Source organism: Lissotriton vulgaris, chromosome 3_1 (genome assembly GCF_964263255.1).
Source record: "Lissotriton vulgaris chromosome 3_1, aLisVul1.2, whole genome shotgun sequence".
In the NCBI taxonomy this organism is placed as follows: domain Eukaryota; kingdom Metazoa; phylum Chordata; class Amphibia; order Caudata; family Salamandridae; genus Lissotriton; species Lissotriton vulgaris.
In genome coordinates this window covers 1,893,565,309-1,893,590,740 of record NC_141689.1, presented here as the reverse complement: position 1 = coordinate 1,893,590,740, position 25,432 = coordinate 1,893,565,309, and the positions used below count along the sequence as shown (strand labels likewise).

Sequence of the window (25,432 nt, the reverse complement as noted above, 5' to 3'; positions counted from 1 at the left end):
TCAACCTAGCATCTCGTGGGAGGATTGGTTTCCCATATTTGACAATTATTTAGATGCACTTGATGCTCAGAGTTTTTCCGGAAAAAAAGGAAGGCACTTTTACTCAGTTCTTTAGGTAAAGAAGGCCAGAGAGTTTTTAAATTCTTACCTCAGGTATTGCAAGCTAGTATACAAGCTTCTTTAGACTAATACAAAGAGGCTATTTCTCACCTTGAAATCAGAAATTCGAAGGAAGAGAACTTAGTAATGAATAGGTATAAGTTTTATACCAAAAGTCAAAAAGTTGGTGAGTCTATTGACGACTTTGTTTCCAGATTGCGTGAAATGTCTGTTAAGTGCAAGTTCGGAAACATGGCAGAAGAGTTGATTAGAGATCAACTCATAGTCCAGTGCAATAATAAAAAAATTCAGGAACGATTGTGGGCAGCCAAGAATCCGAACTTACAAACTGCTATCGATTTGGCGAAAATAGTTGAACAATCTGAGGGCTGCATGAAAGAGCTAGAAAAGAGAGCTTTAGTTACTGATGTTAATGAAGTTTCTGTATGTGATTCAACCATGCCTTTTCAAGGGGATGATGATTTTGGGGAAGTTGCAGCTGTAAAGAACAAGACATTTTTCAACAAAAAGTTTGTTGGTGTGAAACCCCAGAATTCTGCTACAACTACTATTCTAAAACAGTGTTATAGATGTGGCAGCCCTAGTCATGCTTCTGATTCTAAATTTTGCTTTGCTGCTAAGCAAGAATGTATGAAATGTGGCAAGGTGGGCCATTATGCTAGGGTTTGTAGAGGCAGAGGGCGTTCCTCTGTAGCATGCAAAAGCAGTTCTGATGAAGTCTCTGATGAACTGAATAAAATTTTAATTGTGGGTGTGGATGAACTATGTCATAGTGATGAAATGAGACGCAGAAACAGACCTAAATCACTGTTTATTATTAACAACAAAGATGTTCAGTTAATGGTAGACACTGGTTCACGCTACACAATCATCCCCAATCACATTTTTCTTGAACTGTGGAGTGATATTCCTCTTCTTCCTAAGGATATTTCTCTGGGTGGTTATCAGGGAGAACCTTTAGACATTATTGGCTATTTTGATGCTTGTATCAAATTCTCCTTTAGACACATTCAAGGGAAAGTATATGTGTCTGCTACTGGACCTGCCATTCTGGGGTGGGTTCATCAATACGATCTCTCCATCATTGTTAATCCTCGTGCTGACCCACAGGTCATGGTTGTTGAAGATAATGAACTGCTTTCCATCTTGTATAAGTTTGAACATGTTTTTTGTGAGAAACTGGGACGTTTGAAGGGGTACTCACACAAAATTATTCTCAAAAAGGATTCTGTTCCTATTCAACATAAGGTTATGAGAATACCCATTGTTATCAGGGACGAGGTAAAGCATCTTCTTGACGATATGTTGTCTTCTGGTGTAATTGAAGCTGTGGAAGCCTCGCCTTGGGTTTCTCCCATCGTGGTCACAAAAAAATCGGATGGCAAGCTCCGCTTCTGTGTGGACTTACGCTCACTCAACCAGTGTGTCGATGCTGATACTTTCCCTTTGCCCAACATTGCGGAACTTGTCACTACCCTCAAAGGTGCTTGTTTCTTTTCCAAGCTTGACCTCAGAAGTGCTTACTACCAGATTGATTTACATAGAGATTCTAGGGGTTTGACAGCTTTTATTACTCCTTGGGGCACTTACCAGTTCAACAGACTTCCTTTTGGGCTGAACTCAGCCGCTAGCGTTTTCCAGCGGATGGTTACTAGCCTTTTCGAGGGTGTTCGAGATGTGGTCTATTTTCAGGACGACATTTTGATCTATGGCCAGACGGCAGATCAACATAATTCTACTTTAAGATGTGTTTTTGAAAAGTTATCTGAGGCTGGTCTCACTTTACGTAAAGACAAGTGTCTATTCTCTGTGGATCAAGTAGACTATCTGGGTTACACCATCACCTCTTCTGGTATCAAACCCAAAAGGGATTTGTGTGAAGCCATTCGTTCTGCCCCTCGACCTGTCGATAAGAACCAGTTACGTTGCTTTATGGGACTTATCGAATACTACTCAAAGTTTGTTAAGAACTTTTCTGACAAGACTTGCTGCATAAGATCTTTACTCAAGAGGGGTGTTAGCTTTGTTTGGGGTGACGAGCAGGAAAAATGTTTTGAGAATATTAAGAAGGAAATTTGTGGTGCTAATTTTCTGTCTCATTTTGATGTCCACAACAAGTCCATTGTCACAGTTAACGCTGGCGCAACAGGGTTAGGGGTTATGTTGTCTCAGAATAAAGCTGGCTCTGAGGTTACTGTGGCCTTCGCTTCAGGACTCTTACTGACTCAGAAAATAATTATTCGGTCATCGAGAGGGAAGCTCTCGCTGCTTCCTGGGCAGTAGAATACTTTAGGACATACCTTTGGGGCATGAAGTTCATTATCAAGTCTGACCATACACCCCTCATCAAAGTCCTTTCCCCAGGTGGAGCTGGTAAAGGTTCTGCCAGACTCATGAAGTTGGCTGCTAAGCTTCAAGAGTTTCAGTTTGTTGTGGAATACATTCAGGGGTGGAAAAATGTGCAAGCAGATTGTCTCTCTAGGTTATCTTTGGATTGGCATAATTTGCATGACTCAGAAACTCTTTTGGATGTTGATGACATGGCTGTGGCCTCTGTTGAGGATGCTGTTTTTGTGGGAGAAGGTGTTTTCTCCAGTGATGAGTGGAGAAAGGAGATGGCTTCTGACCACACTCTTCAAGAGGTTATCAAACTTATCAGATCAGGTTCTAGACGTGAAAGTACTCTTTCTGTCTCAGTTAGGCCCTTTCTTAAAATTGTGGATGAACTTTCCTTCGCCAGCAATGACATCTTGCTTAAAGGAGAACAGTTTATACCTCCCTTCGGGCTCAGGAACAAGTTGTTAGCTTTAGCACACGAGGGTCACTTGGGACAGACACTAACTCAACACCGTTTAAGGAGTCATTTTTGGTGGCCTGGTATTGATTCGCAGGTTATGGACTGGGTTGAACGTTGTACGAAATGCAAGGAGGGTGAAAAGCGGCTGAAGGTCGTTCCTAAGTCTCAATACGATGCACACATACACTGTCCTGGCTTACCGTGGCATACCATCTGCCTTGACTTCATTGGTCCTATGGGCGAACTCAATGAGAAAGATAGATTTGCCATGGGTGTTGTCGATGTCTTCTCAAAATGGTTGGTCGTGAACTTTAGCAACGACATCACTACTGAAAGCACCATAAGATGTTTGGGTAACTTATTTAAGGACGAGGGGTTACCGTCTGTCATCATAACTGACAATGGTACTCAACTCGTCTCTAAGCATATGCAAACTTTCTTAAAATAATGTGGCATTTCTCATCACCGTACTTCCCTGTATAATCCCCAAGGTAATGCGGTATGCGAGAGGGTGAATAAAGTAGTCAAGGGCATAATTCAAATGGCTTCTGATGGTGGTGGTATTGTTAGGAAAATGGTCAATGAAATGTTGTGGGCCTATCGTATCACTCCCTCTTCGAATGGCAAATCCCCTTTCCAGTTAATGAGAGGACGTGATCCTGGTTCAAAGTTGGTACCTGCTTGGATGAGACGAGTTGTTGGTTTACAGAGTGAACAGAATGTTGCCTTGTCTCCTCACCCTGTTCCTTTCCTAGTAGGAGATCTTGTCAAGGTCAAAAGTGGTAGGGTGCAAAGGGGCCTCTCGAAGTTCAAGGGTCCTTTTAAGGTTAAAAAAGTTCTTAACCACTGAGTTATCCTCAACAACGGCGAATGTTGGAACTTTAGAAGGGTGGCTCTGTATGAAAGAGTTAAGTCTGTCCCTGTTGGCAATGCTCCTTCTTCCTCCCCTTTGGATGATGTGCCGCAAACCTCTCAGTATCTGTTACCTTCCTCCACCAGTGGCTATTTACTCGCCTCAGACACCCCTGTTGAGTTGTCTCCTCACAATGATGTTTCAAATTCAGGAGGTGGTGATGCTCTTGTCCCTGTTGTCCCTGTCCAGAGTAACATTGATGGTAATTTCTCTTCACAGAATGGCTTATTGCTTGGTCATCCTGTAAGGACTCGCCAACCACCCACTTATCTGCAGGACTTTATTCACTAGTGTTTTTTTTTTCTTTTTACTTTTTCTCTTTTGATGTGCTTTGAAAAAGAAAGGGAGAAGATGTGTAGTACTCCTGTAGTTTGCTAAGTTTCCTTTCTAGTCTTTTTGGAATACTCCTCCCCTGTATTCTGTATTCTATGCTGGTCTTTGCTATGTGTTCCACTCTGTGGCAGTTGACTGTTGGCTGCTGCAGTGTGGTGTTCGCTCTTGTCCTACTCACCATCTTCAAATAAAGAATACTTGAATTCTCCCCTCTGCTTCGTTTATATTCATTTACTACAATTTGCTAATGGTATTGTATAGCAAAGCACATGGCTTTAACTTAATGAAAGGTGAGACCTATTGCATTTTTAATGCATGTTATTATAATGGCAAGCACATTCTGTTACCCTAACCCTTTAAAAAACAATTAATGCAACCTCAAAGCCTTCGTTTCTCGTATTTGGGTTTCCTTATGCACGGCGGTGTGAGTATCAAAAGCCACCCCAGTGATCCCTCGGGGTGCCAGTTCTTGAACACGTCTCACTGCCGGAGGGTGCCTAAGCCATCCCACCAACGGAGACCCCTGTACTCTAACTGCGGTGAGTCACTCGGAGAGTTGCCATTATTGGAGGTGAATTTTGTCTGAAATTCTCTTGATATCTGTGTAACTGCCCCGCACCTCAGGAAAGTCTCTTTTCTTTGTATTCATGTTAGATTAGCTAAAAATATGTTTAAAAAACACAACCCTGAGCTCAGTGCCAAAGGTTGCCTACTCCGATAAGAGAATTCCCAAGATGGCTTAGCAAATCTTTCCAGGTGGGCGTAGCCCGTTCCTACCGGGCCCGAGAAAGCCATCGGTCTTTGATGGGCATGGACGGGCGGGGTGTTTCTGGCTCGGTGTGTGCACCCTAAACCGGGGACGGAAGGCAGGTGGCGCCCTGCGCGGAGATCTCGCTCCCAAACAGTGGATGAAGCACCAGCGTGAACTGATGTCACTGTCCTTCCTGTCCTCTCAGGCCTGCCTCTGGAGCAAAGACCCACAGCTCTCAAGCTCCGTAGGTTCATCTGTGCGTGGCTCGATGGTCACAGTACTTGCATTCTAGGACTTTTAGTCATCGATTTCAAATGATTCCAACAAGATTCAGACAAAGCAAACAAGTAGAGAACAGAGAAATGAAAAGCGTGTCAGCCATTGTTGAAGGCAAACGCAGTAATATGAAAAACTAGTGTTTCACGAATAATTAAGAGAAGTTGTCTCAGGCTGCAAGTAAAAGATCAAATCCCGGTGGGCGGGGCCAAAAGCGGACAGGTTGGCAACCCTCAGTGTAATGATTGCCTCCGGTGCAATCATTGCACTGCGTTTTGCATCATCCATGATGCAAAACGACCCGCACCAATCAAAATTGGAGGCGGAGCCGTGACACGACTTCTGGAATCGTATCGATTCCAAGAAGCCCTCGTATGACAAGAGCAGCGCATACGCTGCTTTCGCCAGGCCAAGACCTAAAAAAGGATTGCTTCACCTCCTGTGTATTGTCAACACTATATGGTCACTCTCTGGAACATATGTGTAATGAGCCACCCACAAACCATTGTGCAGCAACTCTAAAGTACAAAGCCAGTCTCTGATGTATGCACAAAACCAAACCTCTCTGTGCATGTGAAGCCACCTTCAGACCAGGGGCGGATGGAATTGAGGGAAAAAGTGGGCATTGCCCCACTAACAGTAAACGAAAGAAAACCCCACAGAGTTGGTTGCAACCTGAAACTCGTTTTTAGAGACCTGCAAAAGTGGATGCAGCTGCGCGTGTGCCAGGCTGGGCGAGAGTTTACTCGCCCTAAAGGCACAAGGCAGTGTTGTGTGGTCAGGGTGGTGGGTGCAACATTTTTCAATGCCAATGAATTTGCTTCTTAATGGGCGTTATGTCCTATCGCCCAGGGCGAGGTCCACACAGCTTGTTTCGTTCACTTTCAAAGAAAGCAATACATGTGGAGCGCATGCAATGGAAAGTGGAAAGCTGAATGTCTATCTTTAATGTTAGTCCTGCATGTGGAGTGCTCAGTGGATGTTTGCATTCTTCACAAAAGGAGCAGCACATAATAGATTGTGTGATTTAAAGGCAAGTGGTGGTTGTTAGTCAGCTTGGATTGTTTGCAATGAGAGGAGTATGCATGCATTTTTTAATTTGGTTGTGAAAGCGGACAATCGTTTTTTGTGGTGTAAAATGCACTTTGAGATCTCGGACAAGGCACTTTGAGATGAGCAAAACTGAAAATTCACGATTTATTAGCAAAGAGTTGCACTGTTTCTTATGAAGAGTTTCTGTTTAAGTCACATGTTTAAGAACAAATGCAGCATGCAATGCAAACCTTTCTTTGTGTAAGGAAAGTTTCCTTTGTGGTTGACTGTGTCGTATGCATCTATGTATAGGATAGTGTGTTGCTGCTATTAGACATTGAACTTCTGTAATTCGATGCACAACTACCTCCTAGTAAAATATTTCATACTGATATGTAAAGTTAGTGACTGCTTGAGAAACCCCTAGCTTTTTTTCTGAAAAAATGAGTATATTTCTAACATGGTTGAAATTGCTATTATGTCAGTTATTTCATGATTAATACGTTAAAACATGTACTAAAGCTTTTTGCAACCTTGTTGTCATTAGTTATAACTGCTATTTAAAGCTTTTCAATGTTTAACTACTGTAACTGGGGATCCTAATTTGTCACACTGTATAACATATGTCTAGTTTTGGAGCTATATCTGCTGTCTAAGGCTGTGGTATATTTTTACTATTCCATCATACGCCTACCATTGAAAATTGTCTATTAACGCCTGACTGATAATTGTGGAAAAACAGGAAGGGAGAAATCAAAAGGAGATGTTTTTCAAATTTTGAAAAACGATTGCTGGGTCGATCAAATGGCAGTCCATAGATTATTTTCACTGCCCTTGGGCTTGAACACATTGCTTTGGGAAAATTATGCTATGAAATTATTATTTGACTCAGTTTTTCAAAAGTCTTATAGGAGTAGAGTGTGCAATCATCACATGCACCACAGGGATGAGACCGGTTTCCTTGCCACACTGAGCTTTTGAATAGTGTATGACTGCCCTTTCAGACGTGGATGTAAAAGCTATAGTATTTTTCACAGTTTGAAAATTAGGCTGCAATATTGCACTATTGAACACATTTATTTTTACATTTCCTCGGGTAGAGAACTCCTTCACCTCTCTTTAAGAATATGGGCTCGTTTCTTAGGCTCACTTGCAAAATGCAGCTTGAGGCAGTGACGTATGCCCTACCAGTTTCAGAGTTCACCAGCCGCCACTGCTCAAGACACAGAGAGAAAGAGATCAATAAAATAATTGTGTGCACACTCCCCCAGATCATTCATATTAGATGTAGACAAAAATAGTCTTATGTGGTCCACAGAGTCCCTTTCAACCTTCCTAGACAGGCTGTGTCATCGAAACCAATTAGTGGCCCCAGCCGTAGTGCTGCATCCGTTCTAATAAAATTGCTGGTACCGAACTTATTGAAGTATTTCGACTAACCTGCAAGTGGCTTCATAATCACTGGTATGTTGATTTTTGTGATTCAGGCTTCTACAGACTATACATGGCCTTACCAAGAGCTACTTTGGAGCCCATGGGTCACAAGACCTGGCATACAGTCAAGATGCCCCAACAGATGGCACACTCTAAAGCATAGAGGCCATCGATAAGCCTGGTTTATGTTCTAAAACTGGCGAAGAGTTCTGAACAGCAAGCTTTTTGGGGAAAAAAGGTGGGGAGCCCTACAACAGACTTACAGTTCTGGTCACACACAGGAATGTTTAAGAAAACTGTGTTTGCTGCTGCTGAATACAGGAACTACTTTTGTTCCTATTAGCTTTGGTTTACTGTAATCCATTATTTTCTGCCATCCCACCTCCATTGCCAGTATCACATTTAACTCTTTTCTTTTTATGTAAATCGGGAAAAATTGTCGGTATTTTTTGATTTATCAGTTTCATACTATGTCTGAGGCAGAACTTGCAGATGCAACAAACTACTTGAAAAATAATTTTATCTTAATCAAGAAAACCAAAAATTGGAAATCCTGTGACCTGAAGACCGATAAATTACTTACCACAATCATCTCGGAAGGCTCTAAAACAATGCATTCACAGCCACGCCTGAAGCTTCCTGCTGACCGCTTGCCAAAACTGCAAAACACAAAAACATTCGAAAGTTCAAACTCAGCAAAATTAGAGCTGCAAGAAATCCCAAATGAGAGCTCAATCCCTCTCAGGACAATTAGACACATTTGAAATGGCAACACACATCCGCCAGGAGCCTAGCCGGCGTGAGAAGATTCAGTTTCCCTCCAAATCAGTCATTACTGCAAAAAAATCTGGTCTCTACTAATGCATTTGAGATCTTTGAGAACCTACTGACGCTGCAACACAAGTGAAGTTCAACCCAAGGATGCAGATCACAGTGAAGTTCTTCTTTAGACAAACTCAGGAGTGTATATGACAAACCACTGTCACCTACAGCCCTACTTTTAATGCGATTTTCCCATTAAAAAAATTCAACAACATGTCTTTATGGAAACCATATAAAGAGTATCATCAATATTCGTTTTGGAATATAAACTAACAAGGAATTGTTGTCCAGCACGTAAATCTACAAACAAATATTTTATATCCTTCTTTTAGACCCCTAAGTGCAGTCATTTAAAGAAGGGATAAAAAATAATAATGCATTCCTACCTACATTATCATTCTACAAGTCTTTGATGCCTGTGCACAGGTCTGTGTACCCAAAGCACTGACTTATTTGTGACATGAGCTATTAGAACAAAGTTACTTCTTAATAATGCTGCTCAATAATCCACCAGATGAATGGTTATTCGTACACGTTGACATCAATAAGCAAAATGCATCATTTAATACAATTGCACATCCCAACAAGATATATGCAGCATGTCAGCTTGCTGCTGATTACAAGACTGTTACGTCTTGTGGCAACCAGTCTTCAGATGGTAACATGGATGCGAAAGGATAGAGGGGTGCAATGGGGCTAAGTTTTAAGAAATGGCTTATGATCAGTCAGTGCTGAGGTCTTATGGATGGGGTGTGAGTCCCTTGGACAGTGAGAATTCTTCCAGTGCAGGATCCAGTCTATACAAAACAAGCAGTGTGTCATCCAAAAGTCTGGTGCAAGCCTCCTGGGACAAATAATGTCTTAATTATTTCAGCTAATTTATTTATTTTGAAAGTTTTATATAGCGCGAACAAGATCTTTGCAGATATCAGAGCGCTTTACAAAGACAAGGGGTAAGAACAGGAGAGTGAATAACAGGCATTTGGGCATAGCGTAATTGTAGGTATAAGTGAGTAGTAGGGTAGTTACATCAAATAAGAGGCAGCATAGACAATCAGGTAAGTTGATAATACAAGTAATACAAATAAGCAAAGAGATCAAACAAGTAGTGCAGATCGGCGCAGAGTCTTAAAAAGTCCAAAGTAATAGTTCAAGTGTATTTAGCCATGAGGATAGCTTTTACTTCTCTAATAAAATTCCGGTGTTTAACCCCTTCGACGCTGATGACGAGCTGGGCTCGTCATGGTGTAGCCCGCTCGCACGCTGATGACTAGCCCAGCTCGTCACGTAACATGCTGTTTTGAAAATCTCAGCGTAGGAGCAAAATTGCGCTAGCGCGCATGTGGTTAACTGATGATGATTTTTGTCAGTCACAAGGACTTTCATTGGCAGAGGGACTTAGTCAGTCAAAGGGGACTAAAGCACACAATTACATACAGTCACCCTGAGGCTTAGCAAAGATCATCAAAACACAATAAATACCAGCTACCACAAGGTGCTCGTTGTTCAATCACATTGAATGGCATGTTTAAACTGTGAATGAACTATCTCCCCTAAATATAACATACCATGTGTATTTGTAAAGCGCATGTTCCCCACAGCAATGGGGCATCTTGGCGCTAAAATAACAGATGTATATTGTTAGGCCGATCTGTTCAAATGTCTCCAGAACCCTCTCTTCTCAATTCGTACTCTCAGTGGTGACTCTGCAAGAGGAGTCACCACAAACCGTTGACCAAGGGCTGCACTGCACAGAAGCACCACCAGAAGCTGCAGTAAAGATGTGTCACAAGATTCAAGCCCCTACATTACTGTAAAATAGTCCTGAATACCATTAAAGAAACTATGGCTCCCCTGGATGGGGACTACATCCATCAAAAAGCATCTGGCTACACTACCCTTCATCAAAACGCAATACCTGGCATGCCCTCAGAACTGATGCATACCTTCAACCTCCCCCAGGGAGAAACAGCGTGCCAAGAGTTCAACCTCTGTGCTTAAGTAGTTTATTAAAAGGCTGAGGTGTCCTTCCTGGGAGGAGAATTACGTGGATTGGCATATGTGAAGACAAAATGATGGCAAGCAACACCGATGAATACAAATCACTAACTCCAAATGTATCACCGAGGAAAAGCCAATTACTGTAGACTAAAAAGTGCCCTTCACATATTCAAACATTTCTTCATAAACATTTCTTCATAAACAGAACACCATAGTTGCTTAGTCACTGTAATTATTATTCCACTCATTATTTCAAATGCCAGAAAGAGGAGAACTCCAGAAAACTGCCTCGCATTCAGATTTCACGAAATCTAAATCTGTCCAAAAAGACATGTGCTTTTTTTTCCCACCGAGGCAGGTTGCGCTTTGGTGCGTGACCTAATTCTGACAGTCTCCACTGCTTCCTTTCACAGCACATTTCTCCGACTTTATTCAAGTTTTACCAACACTTTAGGAGATAAGGGAATAGAAGAACTACCATGCTCAATCAACACAAGCAACGTGGAGAAAATGCAGATTTTTAGCTAGAACAAATTTAACATTGAATCACCTTAAATGTCCAATAAACACATTTATCAAACAAAATATTAAAATGCATCCCTACCCTTCCCATTTATTTTTAAGTCTTTTAAAGGGATTAATCTTTTAATTAAAGATGTTACAAAAAAGGCTCACAGAGGGAGGCTGAAGTATGCACTTTGTTGTTTTACAATTAAAAGGGGAAAAATCCATAATGCAAGAAAGCTATTTATAGATCAGCGCCCTGACAAAAAAAATAATATTAATCTCAAGGCCCCTGGAGAGTTGTGGGATCACACGTGTTGACTGTGGGTCTAAACCCGAGGAGGTTCGTTAATACACTTGTGAATTCACAGTAATCTCCGCACACGATCGATAGTGAGCAGATTACTGCTACTGTAAAAGCAATGCAGAGAATCACAGGTATGTTGGTTGACGTTTTCCTTGATTGTTTCAGAACTATGGAGACGAAGGTTACCTATAGGAAAAAGCTGAATTGCGTCAAGGGATAAGTTAAAATTCTAGCCACACAACTTCCCAAACCACCATGAGGCACGAATGCTCTGCCCCAATTCTGAAGGCACTTTTCAAATGTCTCTGGCATAAACGGGATAAAGAAGGCCACGTCACTAAATGGAAAACATACCCAGAGATGCACCCATAAAAGGACATTACCCACTAAGTGACAGACAGTGTTCTGATCAGATCCCAGAACTTACACTGCAGTCTCCAGAGTAAACCCTATTATTATTATGCGGGGCATTACTTACTCTCCCAAACACCCAGACATTGCTAAATGCTTAGCCAGAATTGGGGTTCCACAGCAAAGTAAAGCATATGTTGCAGCTACAAGTCTCCTTAATACAAATGACTACAAACCAGACCCACAATACACTCAAATATAAATCATGCATATGCTGAAACAATGGACAGGATTTTGGCTTGTCTATTCATACTACTTAAAAACCTCTAAGCACATTAATTAACAATAGTTTAACAACCTTAGTTAGTTAGACTATCTGGTAGAGGAAGATGTTTACTTATTCAAGTCTAAGCTTTTCAATGATTTAATAACACTTAGTGGCGGGTTTGTCACTGGGATTATATGGGAGCTGGGTTGGACGGTCCTGGAGAACAAAAACACAGACTTTTAGGAAACAGATTCTCCTTAAATATAGATAACAACTACTTTCGTAGGAAGGTCCTAATAAAACTAAGTATCTCTGGAAATGTAGAGACTGTGGTTAAGGGTCAAGTGTTTCGATTGGTCCAATGTTGTTTTTTTGGGGGGATAAAGGTTTCCGCCTTTTTGTTAGTTACCTTTTCATTTTTGATTGGCTTTGGATGGGCCCCCAAAATACCTCTACCCCGATCTCTGTTACTTGAAGATGTGCAGACAGCTTGGTTGATCAACATTTATCAAATTAATTTCTGCGATGAAGTCTATCAACCCTTCCAACCAACTCGAACCCAGGTTTTCCACAGAACCAAACACAACCATTCCTGCCCAAGTGTTTGGCAAGAATGCCTCGACATGAAGAAATCCAAATGGGTGGTACTGTGGCTCCACATCAGAGACTCACTTGTGTAGACATGACCATTTCTCCCTGGAAGCTACTGCTAACAGCCTGTGTCACTGCACGCAGAATATTTATTGTGAATTAAGGCTGGATGTTGGGTTGAATATACCCCACCAGCCAGGGTTGGAGTGGGATTAGAAATCGCCCCAGGCACACCAAAAAAAGTGGCCCACATTTACATATTGCCTTTCCGCAAAACTGTGCTTCAGGGAAGTTTTATGAAAAGAAAGGGGGAGGGGGCATGTTTTATTAACGTCACCTAGATCAAAAAAATGCACAGATTAGTTCACACTGCTGAGCCACACATGAATGCAAGTGATACCACTTCTGCTCAGGCCCCCTGATCCTGCTCAATCAGCATACATTAATGAGCTGGCCCAGCGAGAGAAAGGGAGGATACCTCGGCCCATCTGCCTCTAGAAAGGCCACTCAGGCACCACTGGGGCGCTGACGGCATCCTAATAGAACAAACAGCCCCCAGGCTGCCCAAAAAAGCAGCCCACAGCTAGAACTTGGATACCGGCCATTCGGCCATTTACTGAGCGCCTGAATTACCAATCATATCCTGCTGCCACCCACATCCAATTTTCATAGCTTGCTTGGTAAATGGTCCTGCTAATATGACCTCTTGCCCGAGTTGCTGAATTCAAAAACTTGGAAACAAAACTCTACTAATTGAGAATTGCCCTCTGTTAAGTTCCAGTGGAATAAATAAATACTGGGACTCCACTACCAACATTTTGAAGCACAACTCTCTAAAGAACCTGTGTGGACCTGGGGAATGATTTCTAGACACTAAAACTGTGTCTAGCTCTTTCTTTACAGCAGGGCCCAAGTTAAAAGACAAAGCCTCGCCCTGGACAGTGAAGATTCACCAAAATGCCTGGAGTCTGACAGAAGACTAGAGGGGCCCCATGCCCCCACCCAGGACCAGCCTACCTGCACCCAGAACAGGACTAAACTGATCAAACGAGGAATAGCTATGGCGAATAGACTAAACTGACCATCACAATGGTGACAGTATAGGTTAGCAACCTGAAGTAGGGACACTGCCTAGCAGAACATGAGCAATGGGACCCCCTCAAACAAGTAATTTATGGCCCAGGAACCGAGGGGAGGAGAAACCACAAAACTAGAAAGATGTTCCTGCAGTGGCCGATCATTCAATAATGTGTGTACATCTCAAATTTAATCAACACAAATAGTGACAGAAAAAGGAGAAGTGCAAGTGAGGTTCATTCAAAAAAATATATATATTTTTATTTACTTATTATATTTTGTTTTTGTATGAATATAGATACATATAAGTTAAATTCTTAATCAGCGAATCGTCTTTTATAAAGTTCATAGACAATACATGAAATGTTTGAAAAAATTCAAGAAAAACACAAGGACAAATCTAAAATCCATAACAATTAAACAGAAATATCCCCTGAAAAACAACCATACACAGCAACTCACTCACGTGCTAACAGACATTCTACATTCATACTACATACAGAGATGAAAAAAGGAACTGGATCCCTATTAGCGAGATGGTAACGCTAGTGTGGTAAAAGGTCAACAAGATGTCGTTGTTGGCCCTTATGGCGGGTCTACGCGCGTTTCGGTGGGCAAGCCACCTTCATCAGGACCTTGAACATCGGATTGTGCACGTAACAGGGGATCAGACAAGAGAGAGATTGGCAGGGTGATAGGTAAGCTATCACTCCAACTTGGTCTCTACGAGAGTAGATAAGTCGGGTCACGAGAATGTCGCTGCATCCGAAATGACAAGTCGGATGTATTTAGTGATCCTCAAAATTTCATATTGATGTCTAAAATATCAGATTCTGTGTTGAAGGCAAATTGCGCCAATAATTTCCATTAATATGTGGGTTCTGAGGAGATACTCCTATTATTTAGAGGGTCCCAGGATACTGTAGTCCGCGTAGGGCGTCCACTCCTATGTTATTACGATCTAATATTTAGTGGTGATCATTTTTCATAACAAACAGGCATTCTGCGAGGTGATTTAGTACTGTAACGTCACCGCGACCCTTTCATTTCGGCGAGTAGCGTTCAGGCATCTACGCGTCCCCGGGACCCTCCGCAGAATGCCTGTTTGTTATGAAAAATGATCACCACTAAATATTAGATCGTAATAACATAGGAGTGGACGCCCTACGCGGACTACAGTATCCTGGGACCCTCTAAATAATAGGAGTATCTCCTCAGAACCCACATATTAATGGAAATTATTGGCGCAATTTGCCTTCAACACAGAATCTGATATTTTAGACATCAATATGAAATTTTGAGGATCACTAAATACATCCGACTTGTCATTTCGGATGCAGCGACATTCTCGTGACCCGACTTATCTACTCTCGTAGAGACCAAGTTGGAGTGATAGCTTACCTATCACCCTGCCAATCTCTCTCTTGTCTGATCCCCTGTTACGTGCACAATCCGATGTTCAAGGTCCTGATGAAGGTGGCTTGCCCACCGAAACGCGCGTAGACCCGCCATAAGGGCCAACAACGACATCTTGTTGACCTTTTACCACACTAGCGTTACCATCTCGCTAATAGGGATCCAGTTCCTTTTTTCATCTCTGTATGTAGTATGAATGTAGAATGTCTGTTAGCACGTGAGTGAGTTGCTGTGTATGGTTGTTTTTCAGGGGATATTTCTGTTTAATTGTTATGGATTTTAGATTTGTCCTTGTGTTTTTCTTGAATTTTTTCAAACATTTCATGTATTGTCTATGAACTTTATAAAAGACGATTCGCTGATTAAGAATTTAACTTATATGTATCTATATTCATACAAAAACAAAATATAATAAGTAAATAAAAATATATATATTTTTTTGAATGAACCTCACTTGCACTTCTCCTTTTTCTGTCACTATTTGTGTTGATTAAATTTGAGATGTACACACATTATTGAATGATCGGCCACTGCAGGAACATCTTTCTAGTTTTGGGACACTGCCTAGCAGACATACTCAACAGAAAAATCTGAGACTCTTGCCCCTAGGGGCTGCAGCCATACTTTCATCTTCATGTTCTAGTCCAGGGCATGAACCCTCATTCAGTACACAAGTAGGTTATCACAGACAACTGGGGCCCTGTAACATATCTGCCTGGAGCTGCTTTGTGAGAACCCAGGATCCCAAATGCCGAAAGAAGCCCCTTATCCCCATCCAAAGGGAATTCTAGGCCATTACATACTCCAAAGTGCTTCTACTGTGACTTCTGGATGCTGAAATGTAGCCCTTTGTGATGTCCTCCAGTATGCATGCTTGAAGTACTGGCGAAATGCTTTTTTCTGTCCAAGACATCAACCGCAACACATTAATTTTATTTGACTGTATATATCTTTAATACCACTAACTTTGAAATGCTTGGCAGGCTAGCCAAAGTGACTGAAATCTAATGGGTAACAGTCACAAGGTTGGTTTTGCTGCAGTACAATACGGACTGATATTTAGCCCCGTTGGCATGATGGTTCAGTAAGTTAAGCAGTACTGAAGTTAAGTGACTGCATCTGGTGAGAGGTACTAGTCACAAGTCTGAATCTTAACAAAGCCTTGTTTATTTTGAAGTGGATACACAGAGTACCACTACATTGCGTACCATTAATGTGTTAGTTACAGTGTTTAGAAATGGCTAGAGGAGTGGTGTACTTTACTACATAACACGTTTTGGCAAAGCCAATAGATTTCGCCTATGCAAAATATACTAGCTTTGTTAAAGCTGCTGTGCAACATGTTGTGACACGACCAACACTGATCGCGCCATAGAGCTTTTTTTTCACTTTAAGCCATGTTGCACAGCAGCCCATACTGCTGTACAACATGCAAAGAAACAGCACGGGGGCTCGGGGGTTTTAAGCAACACGAGGGAGGAGGGCAGGAAACACAATGGAAACCAGGACGCAAGGTGGGTGAAAAGAGGGGGTTAGTTAGAAACAATGGAAAGAGGGAGTGGGGCAGAGGGGTTTAGAAACAAGAAAAGCGGGAGGGTGGGTTAGACACACAGGAGAACAGGTGGAGGGTAGGGGGCAGGTTAAAAACAACAGTGAAGGAAGTGAACAGTGAAGGGGTGAAGGAGAAGGACTACAGGCACATGAACTCTCAGAGTACATGTGAAAAAGTTTTTTTTTTTAAAGAAAGAGTACCTGGGGCCAGTGAAAGAACACTGGTCACAGAAAGCAGTACTTGGTCCATGCTCCATGGAACGGATGAAGACCCCAAAACCTAGGAGGAAGCTGGAGGCCAGGAGGATGTGCTGTCTAATATTGACCAAGGAAACGAGTATGAAGTGTGAGCTAGTCAATGGTGAGTAAAGATATATAATGGGCGGGCTCTAAGCCCCTTTTGAGGGTTTTTTTTCATTATAAGACATTTTGCAAGCACAATGCGGGCACAATCTAAAAATAAAGCCTCTGCAATACTGTGTGCAAACTTATGACTACATTGCCTGTGCAATGAAACTTTCCCATTAGCTCTCATCACACTGGGCTACATCTCTATGGTTTTTCAGCAAGGAAACTTGGTAGTCTATGGACAGCCTCCCTAAGTATCCTATCCTCAAAACAAACCAGATACAAATGATTTGGTGGTATAAACTGTATGAAACTTATCAAAGGTTTTGAAGCAGCTGAAATAATGCATCAACAGCTTTACAAAAATGCATGCTAAACATAAAGGATCTATTATAAGACCTTTATCATTATGATGGAAAGCTGCCAATTCAAATAAATCCACATATCAAACTAAGTCAATACAACTGCTTTCCAGTGGTCCCTACTTCTGTTCTAGGTGTCAGTGACACACATTACTTGACTTCAGAATTTACCTTCAAGCTTAAAGGGCAAAAAAAGGCCCTGCTGGTCCGGATGCAAAGAGAATCACAAGGATGATTTCAAAGGAACAGTGAAACGTTTTGTAGTAATGGCGCAGTGCACCCACCTTAACTGCTGACAATTTACGGTTTCAATATCATGCCATGTTGCACTGGTAAAGGTCTACAAAGAATGCTCTGAAAAGAAGCTTGAGATGTGAAAGGAGGAAAATAAATAAATATGCACTCCTACTATGCTGGACCACACAGGAGATCTTGGATAATGAAAGGAAGGAGTCCTTTGTTATCTCTCCAAATCCCTGGCGGGCCACAACCATCCCATCTACAAGTGAGCTCCCAAAACCCCCAAGAATTAACTGAAGGAGAGAATGGAGAAGAAGAGGATAAATACATCAGGGTATGGACACCTGAAGGGTCACAGAAAGTTAAATATTACAAGACGCATCATAGATATCACCAGTGTCTAAGACAGTGGGGAAACACTTACTCATATCAATGAAGTAGAGTACTGATACAGCTGGGCTGTGTATTTCACACTGTGGATCAGGATTATACATTTGTACCTGGGTTTTACTGATGCTATTAGAACAATGCCTACCATCTCCAAAGGCTATAGACATCTTACTCAAGGCAAAGGCAATGAAACAGACACACTTACGTCCTGCTGCAGAGATTATTTGTTAATACTCAGGGAATTAATTTTCATTTCTGAAAGGAAGGAAGTTTCTTCAAACTGGGTTTGAAGATGAGCATTTCCGATAGTAAGACACATAGGTTTTACCCAGGGTACTTGTTCTTTGGAGGGTAGGTGGCACAGTAAAAGATTAAATAGAATAGGGTGTTGGCTTTGGAATCTCAGTGTGTAACCTGTCGACAAGCTGCAGGGATGATGCTACTGACAGCACATGCCTGGGGTCTCAGAACTCCATCAGCCTTATCATTGTGGGAAGGAGCGAAGAAAGTTTCGGCTTATGAGCCTTTTCTTTCATGACAAGTGGTCTGATCAAGCTTCGGAACAACGCCTGATAACAAACTGTTCTGACAGCTCCCATGACAGAAACAGACACTTGAGTTTACTTGAATATGTGCCCCGGCCACCTCTGGCGGGATCTGGCCTTCAAGAGATGACAATATCCATAAGTGTTGATGACTAGCTTAAAGCACAAGTACTTTAAAGCAGTGGTTCTTAACCTTGTAACTTCTGTGGACCAACACTTACTCATTACTGTAACTCAGGGGGCCTCCACTAAATGTTTGGAATCTGGGGAGACCTACTCAGTCATTACTGGAAGCCGGGGACCCCAGCCTAAGCATTTTCAATTATTTGAACCACAAAACAATATACAAAACAACAGAAACAAGCATTCCTCAAACAAATACACAAATGATGAAATATAATATTTATTTCACAAATAAATTTAAAAACAAAAACAAACGAAAACTGAATTTCAATGGGAAGGCTGAAGCTTTTTTTAATTCAATTTAGACCACTCATTGTCCATACTATATTAAGTCTGATGCACTTTCTCTGCTCCAAAAAATCAATCTCCGAATATTAGCTTCCAATTTCAATTAGCTTTGTGTTAGAAACGGGGATTCCTGGTAGGCTAGGGCACGCGCCAGAGCCAGGCAGAAACCCCTGGTCTAGTGAGGGCGAGAGATAAACACCCTGAGGAGAACCCCTGCTCACCCCCTGGTAGCTTGGCACAAGCAGTCAGGCTTATCCCAGAGGCAATGTGTAAAGCATTTGCGCAACACACACACACAGCGGCGACACACTAGGCACACTACAAAAGAGACTCCACACAAGGTTATATAAAAATAGCTTTTGTATTATAAAAACACATTAGAATCACAGACATATAGGCAGGCCCCGTCCACAGACGCCCGCCTGACTTCCTTTTCTCCGGCGCTTTTCTGACGTCGCGGGGGAATCCTCTCCTCAGGCCCGCATCCCACGGCCAGCGGCGGTTAAAGCCCACAGCGCTCTCGGGTCCCTCACAGTTATAAGCTGAGGCGATCACGAGGAAGAGACTCCATAAAGATCTCGGGCCGGCGGCGGTGATTCTTCCTGAGGATTTCAGAGAGCGGGGTGGGCACCTGCAAGTTTTATCAAGCACAAAGTTGCGGGGTAGGCTTCCGCTCGTGATTAAAAAGGTGTCCACATGCGGGGTGGATTCCCGCTAGTGTCAGGAGCAAAAGGGGGGAATCCCACACGCCGGGATTCCCTCTCACCACGTTGGCAGCACAGCGCTGCAGGTCACCAGCCCCCCTTATTTAAAACTGCAGACAGAGCAAAGTCCTCTGGGGCAGGAGTCCAAATGTAGCGCCCACGAGGCGCTAGGAAATAGGCACAGGCTGGGCAAAGGCCAGCAGGCAGTAGGGCAGCTCAGCCCAACGAAGTAGCAGTTCCTAAGAACAGTCTGACTTAGCAAGGTGGCAATCCTCCCGGCGCAGCAGCCTTTACTCCAGCAGGGTCTCTTCCTGGGTCCTGTAGAAGGCAGAGGAGCAAGGTTGGGCACAAGGGCCAGCACGCAGGGTCCGGCGGCGGTTCCTCCTGGCAGGGTGTCCCCTCCATGTCAGCACAGGCACAAGCACAACAATATGGGCTCACAGCCCCTGTATTTTTTACACCTCCCTGCCCTGCGTCTGGAAGGGGGTAGAATCTTATGGAAGGGTTTGGGGGTAGGGGTTTCTGGAAGGGTCTTGGAAGTTCCAGTCCCAACTGACACTGGGAGGGATGTTAGTGGGGGCGGACATAACCTGGTACTGGGCAGGCACAGACCTAGTCAGGGACAGGGGATTCCTCCGCCCACTACTCCAGTTGCAGACCTCCCACTCAGCCTGACCCTGCCTCCCTGGAGCAACCCATTCCTCACCAGCCTCGACCACTTCTAGAAACAGACATGCTGGCAGGCTCACAGCACACAGAAGTGCCAACTTCTAAAAGTGGCATTCCTAAAAGTAAATCTGCGCACACCATTGCGCAGCATTTATCATTTCCATTCCACACATACCAAACATGCCATACTTATTTTGTTTTATTTAGGAATTATCCCATAAGGGAGGGGGGGGGGAGTGGGGTGTTCCCAATGTTAGCCTATGGAGAGCAGAGAGCGCACGCACGCTGCACTGCTAACCAGTGCTAAAGTGCCCAGAGTCCTAAAACAACCAACATTACGTCAGCAAAAAGGGCAGGAGGAAGGCAAAAAGTTTAGGGATGACCCTGTAAAAAGGGCCAGTCCAACGCTTTGCATTTATAGAAAATTTTACATTTTACATTTTGCTTCTTTATTTATATACATTTTATTGATCTGTTATTATTAAATTTTCTAAGCAGTCACAGACCCCTTGAGGAGTAGGCATTGCGGACCCCCAGGGGTCCCCGGACCACAGGTTAAGAACCACTGCTTAAGAGCATGGGTCACCCTCACACGGCCTCCATTCATAGGCATCAAACATGTTTAGACACTTATTAAATAGAAACAGTACTGAGAAACGTTGCAAGTCTCGCCTTGCACAGGTCATAAGGAAAGACAAAAATAAGCAATTGTCACACAGCTAACTGACAGGGCAAGCAGCACCAAGAATTCATCAAAAAATGTAAAGTCTGCACTACATAAAAAAGATATTCCAGCAAGTCAAGAGAAAAATTCTCCCAGAACAACCAGATACATATTGGCAGCAAAACCGAAATGCAATCGTGTGAGGTGAAAAAGCAACCACTGAAAAGCATGGTGTGCCATTATCTGACATCCAAATCTACAGCTTTTTTTAATAATCACAGAGGTACTACATGTAATTTGTGACCTATATCAAATTGCTTTAAAATCTGTGACGGTCACAAAGCCTTCTGAAAACGCACCATAATCCAATGAAATGTCTCAACCAATCAATAAGCAGGTGGGAGACGGTTTTATCACATTAAGTTTCAGAGATCCAAATTGAGGACTTTGTGAGGGTTACTACTTCGGGTAATGGACTGTCTCTCTGATTTGGAATGTTGCTAATGGAGAGAAACACAATGCAACAAATGTTAATAAATACCAAGAGATTAAGGAACATATTATATTTATGGTGAATGTGTATAGATTAGGTTTTTAGGGTTTAAGTGGGACACATTAAAAAACTATTGTTCTGGAAAATAGTGGAGAATACTGGTTATATATCAATATTTCATTTTTAAAAAGAAAACAAGCTAATTGATAAAGCTGCATCATCACTTTAGAGCAAAAAGAGAGAAACCTAAAATTACCTGCAAGACCAGGCCACCGAAAATGTTATTTACCACATAAGACTTAGGGCGCCAAGAGGACACTCACTTATTGGGTAGATTCTAAGGACTGCCACACCGCAAGACACTCACTGGCTTCCAAGGAGTAGCATTACAGAGCTGGAAGGTGTTGCCAATTGCTATGCAGAAGGTAACACTGTATTTTTTCACTCATTTACTGACGTCATTGCCCTTGGCAAAGCAAGAAATGTTTAGTCTATTACGTTGTATAATATTCAATGGCCTCAATTCTCTTCTTGCATTGAACTCTTTTTAAGATAATTGTAGGGCTTTCAATAACAACGAGGCTCAACGGATGACAGGCCAAAAGTAAACATCTCTAACCGTTACTCTCAACCCACCTTCATAAGAGCTTAGACACTCAAATGTGTAAGCATGACTATGAGTAAATCATGCATGAAATGAGTGGTCAATATGGCTTTGGCAATCTCTTGATTCAGGTCATTTGAGAGCAAACTTCCACTATGTATCAATAGTATAAAAGCAACCATGTACCTAGCTGACACACACAAGCCTGAAGTACAAAACTTGATCTTCTGATATGGCACAGCACAAAGTCATGGACAACAAACTATCTAAAATGCTTGAGGTCGGTTAGAGGTCACTCCTACTCCTTCTTTATGTGCATTATTTGCTGCTATTAGGCCAAAAGTTGATCAATCTCGGAAAGTATCCTGGCAATCACATACCAAAATAGAATAATGTAAAACTGATCTGTGTTCGTTACGATGATGTGGACAGCACTCACTGAACATTCCAGTTTCAGAATTCGGTCCCATACATAGAATCGGTACTACAATTGGAGTCCAACAGCTGTGGGCCTGGCAACCTTATGACCACAGATAAGGAAAATTAGCTGGATGAGACCCCCAATACAAACGTTATCATCTCAGCTACTACCCTCTACTTGGCTTAGGAGCCTTGAGTGAGGGATATGAAGAGATGTGGATTGCTCCACCTTGCAGTTAGGTCACTTGCACACAGACTTCACACAACGGCAAGGTAAAACCTCACCATACTCACACAAAAGAACACACAAAAGAACAGCATAATGGAAACTAAACTAAGTCAAATGATAAGCAAACAGAAAATGTCATTACAGATGTGGCTCTCCAAGCAAAATAGTTATTTACACCACGCAGGTACATAAAGATCCTTGCAAGCCTTGTATGTCTTAAAATAACAAGCACTGGCAATGCAATAGGTTTGACACTCGCATCCAAGCACTGGCAAAAACAACAGAAAATAATGTCTGCAGTGTAAACAATTTAAAAATGGAATGCTTTGTGTATACAATGGCAGGGGCGTAACACAAGGCCCCGCAGCCCCCGCATTGCGGGGGGGCCACGCGAGGGCCACTGGCTCCGGGGGGCCCCCAGGGGCCCCTCACGTAACATGCTGCTTGCCGCACTTGCGCACAGCGCACACAGTGACAGTAGTAGGGCTAACTAAAAGGGCTGCCGCTGGCTGAGTGTGACAAAATAAGCAGCGTGGCGTGGGCCCCCCTGGGCCGGCCGGAGTTTGAAATGGTGGCGGCCGCGGCGCATGGCCGTGGCGCTGGGGGCCCCGACAGGGCCGGGCCCGGGGGCCCCTGCGAGAGTGCGAGTCTCACTGTCAGGCTGAGACTTTCATCTTTTTATGGTGCGGGGCGCGACGCGGGCCGGCCGCCGGGGGCCCCCGGCCCCGGCCGCCGGGGCCCTGGCTGGCCGTCGTCAGTAGTGAGTGAGTGTGAGTGACTACTGACTCTGACCTGTGACTGTCTGTGAGGGAAGGAAGACGAGGCGGGCGGGCTGGGGGCCCCGGCCCGGCCCCGACCCCCCGACTCGAGTGTGATGATAGTCAAGACAAGTCCGAATTTCGGGGGGGGGGGGGTGCGGCCGTCTGTCTGTAACAATGGATGAATGAGATAAATAATTAAACATATAATGACAGTGTCCTTTTTTGATGGAAAACAGTCCCTCATGCAATCCAAAGTAGGCAGAAGGATATGTCCAAACAGCGAATAAAAAGAAGGTGAGACTAAAACGCTCCTGTGTGCTGAGCCAACATGTAAATGGCAATGTCTTAAGCCAATGGCTGCAGGACCCTGAGCCAAAGTCGTCCAATGCTGAAGGTATAGTGCAAGCGCCTCTACAAGTAAACGAATGCATGAAGAGCAGAATGAAAAGACAAAAACAGTGGCAAACCGTAACTGACATTTTATAACTAATGCAGTCGCATGGGCACAGTGAGGCCACGTCCTGACCCTTGCCTTGATGTCCCTTTCTGACCGTTCGAGAAGAGTGAGATTCCCATTGTTGCAGGAAATACAACACAGGGAGCCAAAAGCTACCTCTAAGTGAAATACCAACTATAATTTATACATAGATGTGTAAAGTTGATAATGACAGAAAGACAAAAAGACAAGGCAAGGCCAAAAGTTTTCATCTTTAGGACCGCTTGGCTTTGCCAATGCCTTTTTGCAACGCTGAAAAGCATCCGTTAAAAGCAATGCAAGAAAAATAAGCACCATTACATTTTATTTGTTACTGATTGATCTAAGATGGTAGGGATAATTAGCTCTATCAATTAAAAAAATTTGCACCAAAGCGCTTTCTGTGGGGGGCTGGCAACAACTCGATCTAAATAGCTGAACAATTAGCCCAGTCACCAGGGCTGGGGCGTGTAGTGTAAGGACAATTACGTGTCACAACAGAATCAAAACCAGAAACTTGTTACATGATACCCAACCAGGGCTCTCCCAGGATTTGGGAAGGGAAAGTCGCAGTGTGATATGTCCATAGCTGCTTGTAACACACAGTTCATTCAGCTCTTTAACACACAACTAGTTTGTGACTATTCGCAAACAGAAACACTGCCTAAGCCCTCCGAATGTCTGGACAGAGAACAACACCACATCCTCTTCTGATGAATCGACGATATGGAAGATACCCCCTCTCTGCCATAACTCACATACTTATAGTTTGCCTGGCAATCACGGTGCTGCTAAGCGACATTGCTGCACTCGAGAAAACAGCAGACTTAAAGAAACAGCAAGTCTGACTGCCAGGTGATCTTTTCATAAAAGGTAGTGGGTCACCTATAATTTTTCTTCATGCTGCATATTACCGTTTTAAGTTTGTCAAACCTGCTATTTTTTCCTCCTCACTCACTCGAGTTTGCGATAAGCTGGCAGGCACCAGCAGGGACCTGAATTCGCAGGTGCACCGGGCAGATGGCCCGGGTATTTAAAGCAAGAGCAGGGTCGGGGTCGCCACAGTGGGAGGGAAGACGCCGAACAGCACTGGCAACAAGCAACCGCGCTACAGCTAATGCAGGTGGTCAAGCTTCACTCGAGCCTCAAAAAGCAACTAGAGGAGAAATAAGTCATCCACGTGAAGTATTCGCCATTTCAACAACAACTAGAGAACAGCTCCAATGTGACAAACTTTAGATCGCCTCACACAAACTCTCCACTCTGTTTCATCAGCTGCCAACTCTGTCAGTGGTTTCGTCTTGTGACGTCCCTACAAGTAGTTTGATGCCGGATACCGTCTCTCAGCTGAAAGCTCTAACCCGCCCTAACAAGCATGCGTGCATACCTCTGGTCTGGCTTGCGCTACTTGGAAACGAGGCAGCTATGCGAGTCGCGAGCCAAACTATTGAAGGATACGAATGGACTGAATTAGGCTCAAAGAGAAGCATTCAAACAATAGTACTTTCCACTA

At 43.2% G+C, this 25,432-nt stretch overlaps 1 protein-coding gene across 14 annotated transcripts in view; it reads right to left on the bottom strand.

Annotated features, from left to right (window-relative positions):
* RAPGEF2 (Rap guanine nucleotide exchange factor 2) overlaps positions 1-25,432 on the bottom strand; it is a 924,668-nt gene that overhangs the window by 459,802 nt on the left and 439,434 nt on the right. For all 14 annotated transcript variants that reach the window (XM_086962364.1, XM_086962365.1, XM_086962376.1 and 11 more), the window contains one exon: positions 8,240-8,315. In XM_086962364.1, the coding sequence (XP_086818490.1) occupies positions 8,240-8,315 (76 nt within the window). The remainder of the gene's footprint in view (positions 1-8,239; positions 8,316-25,432) is intronic.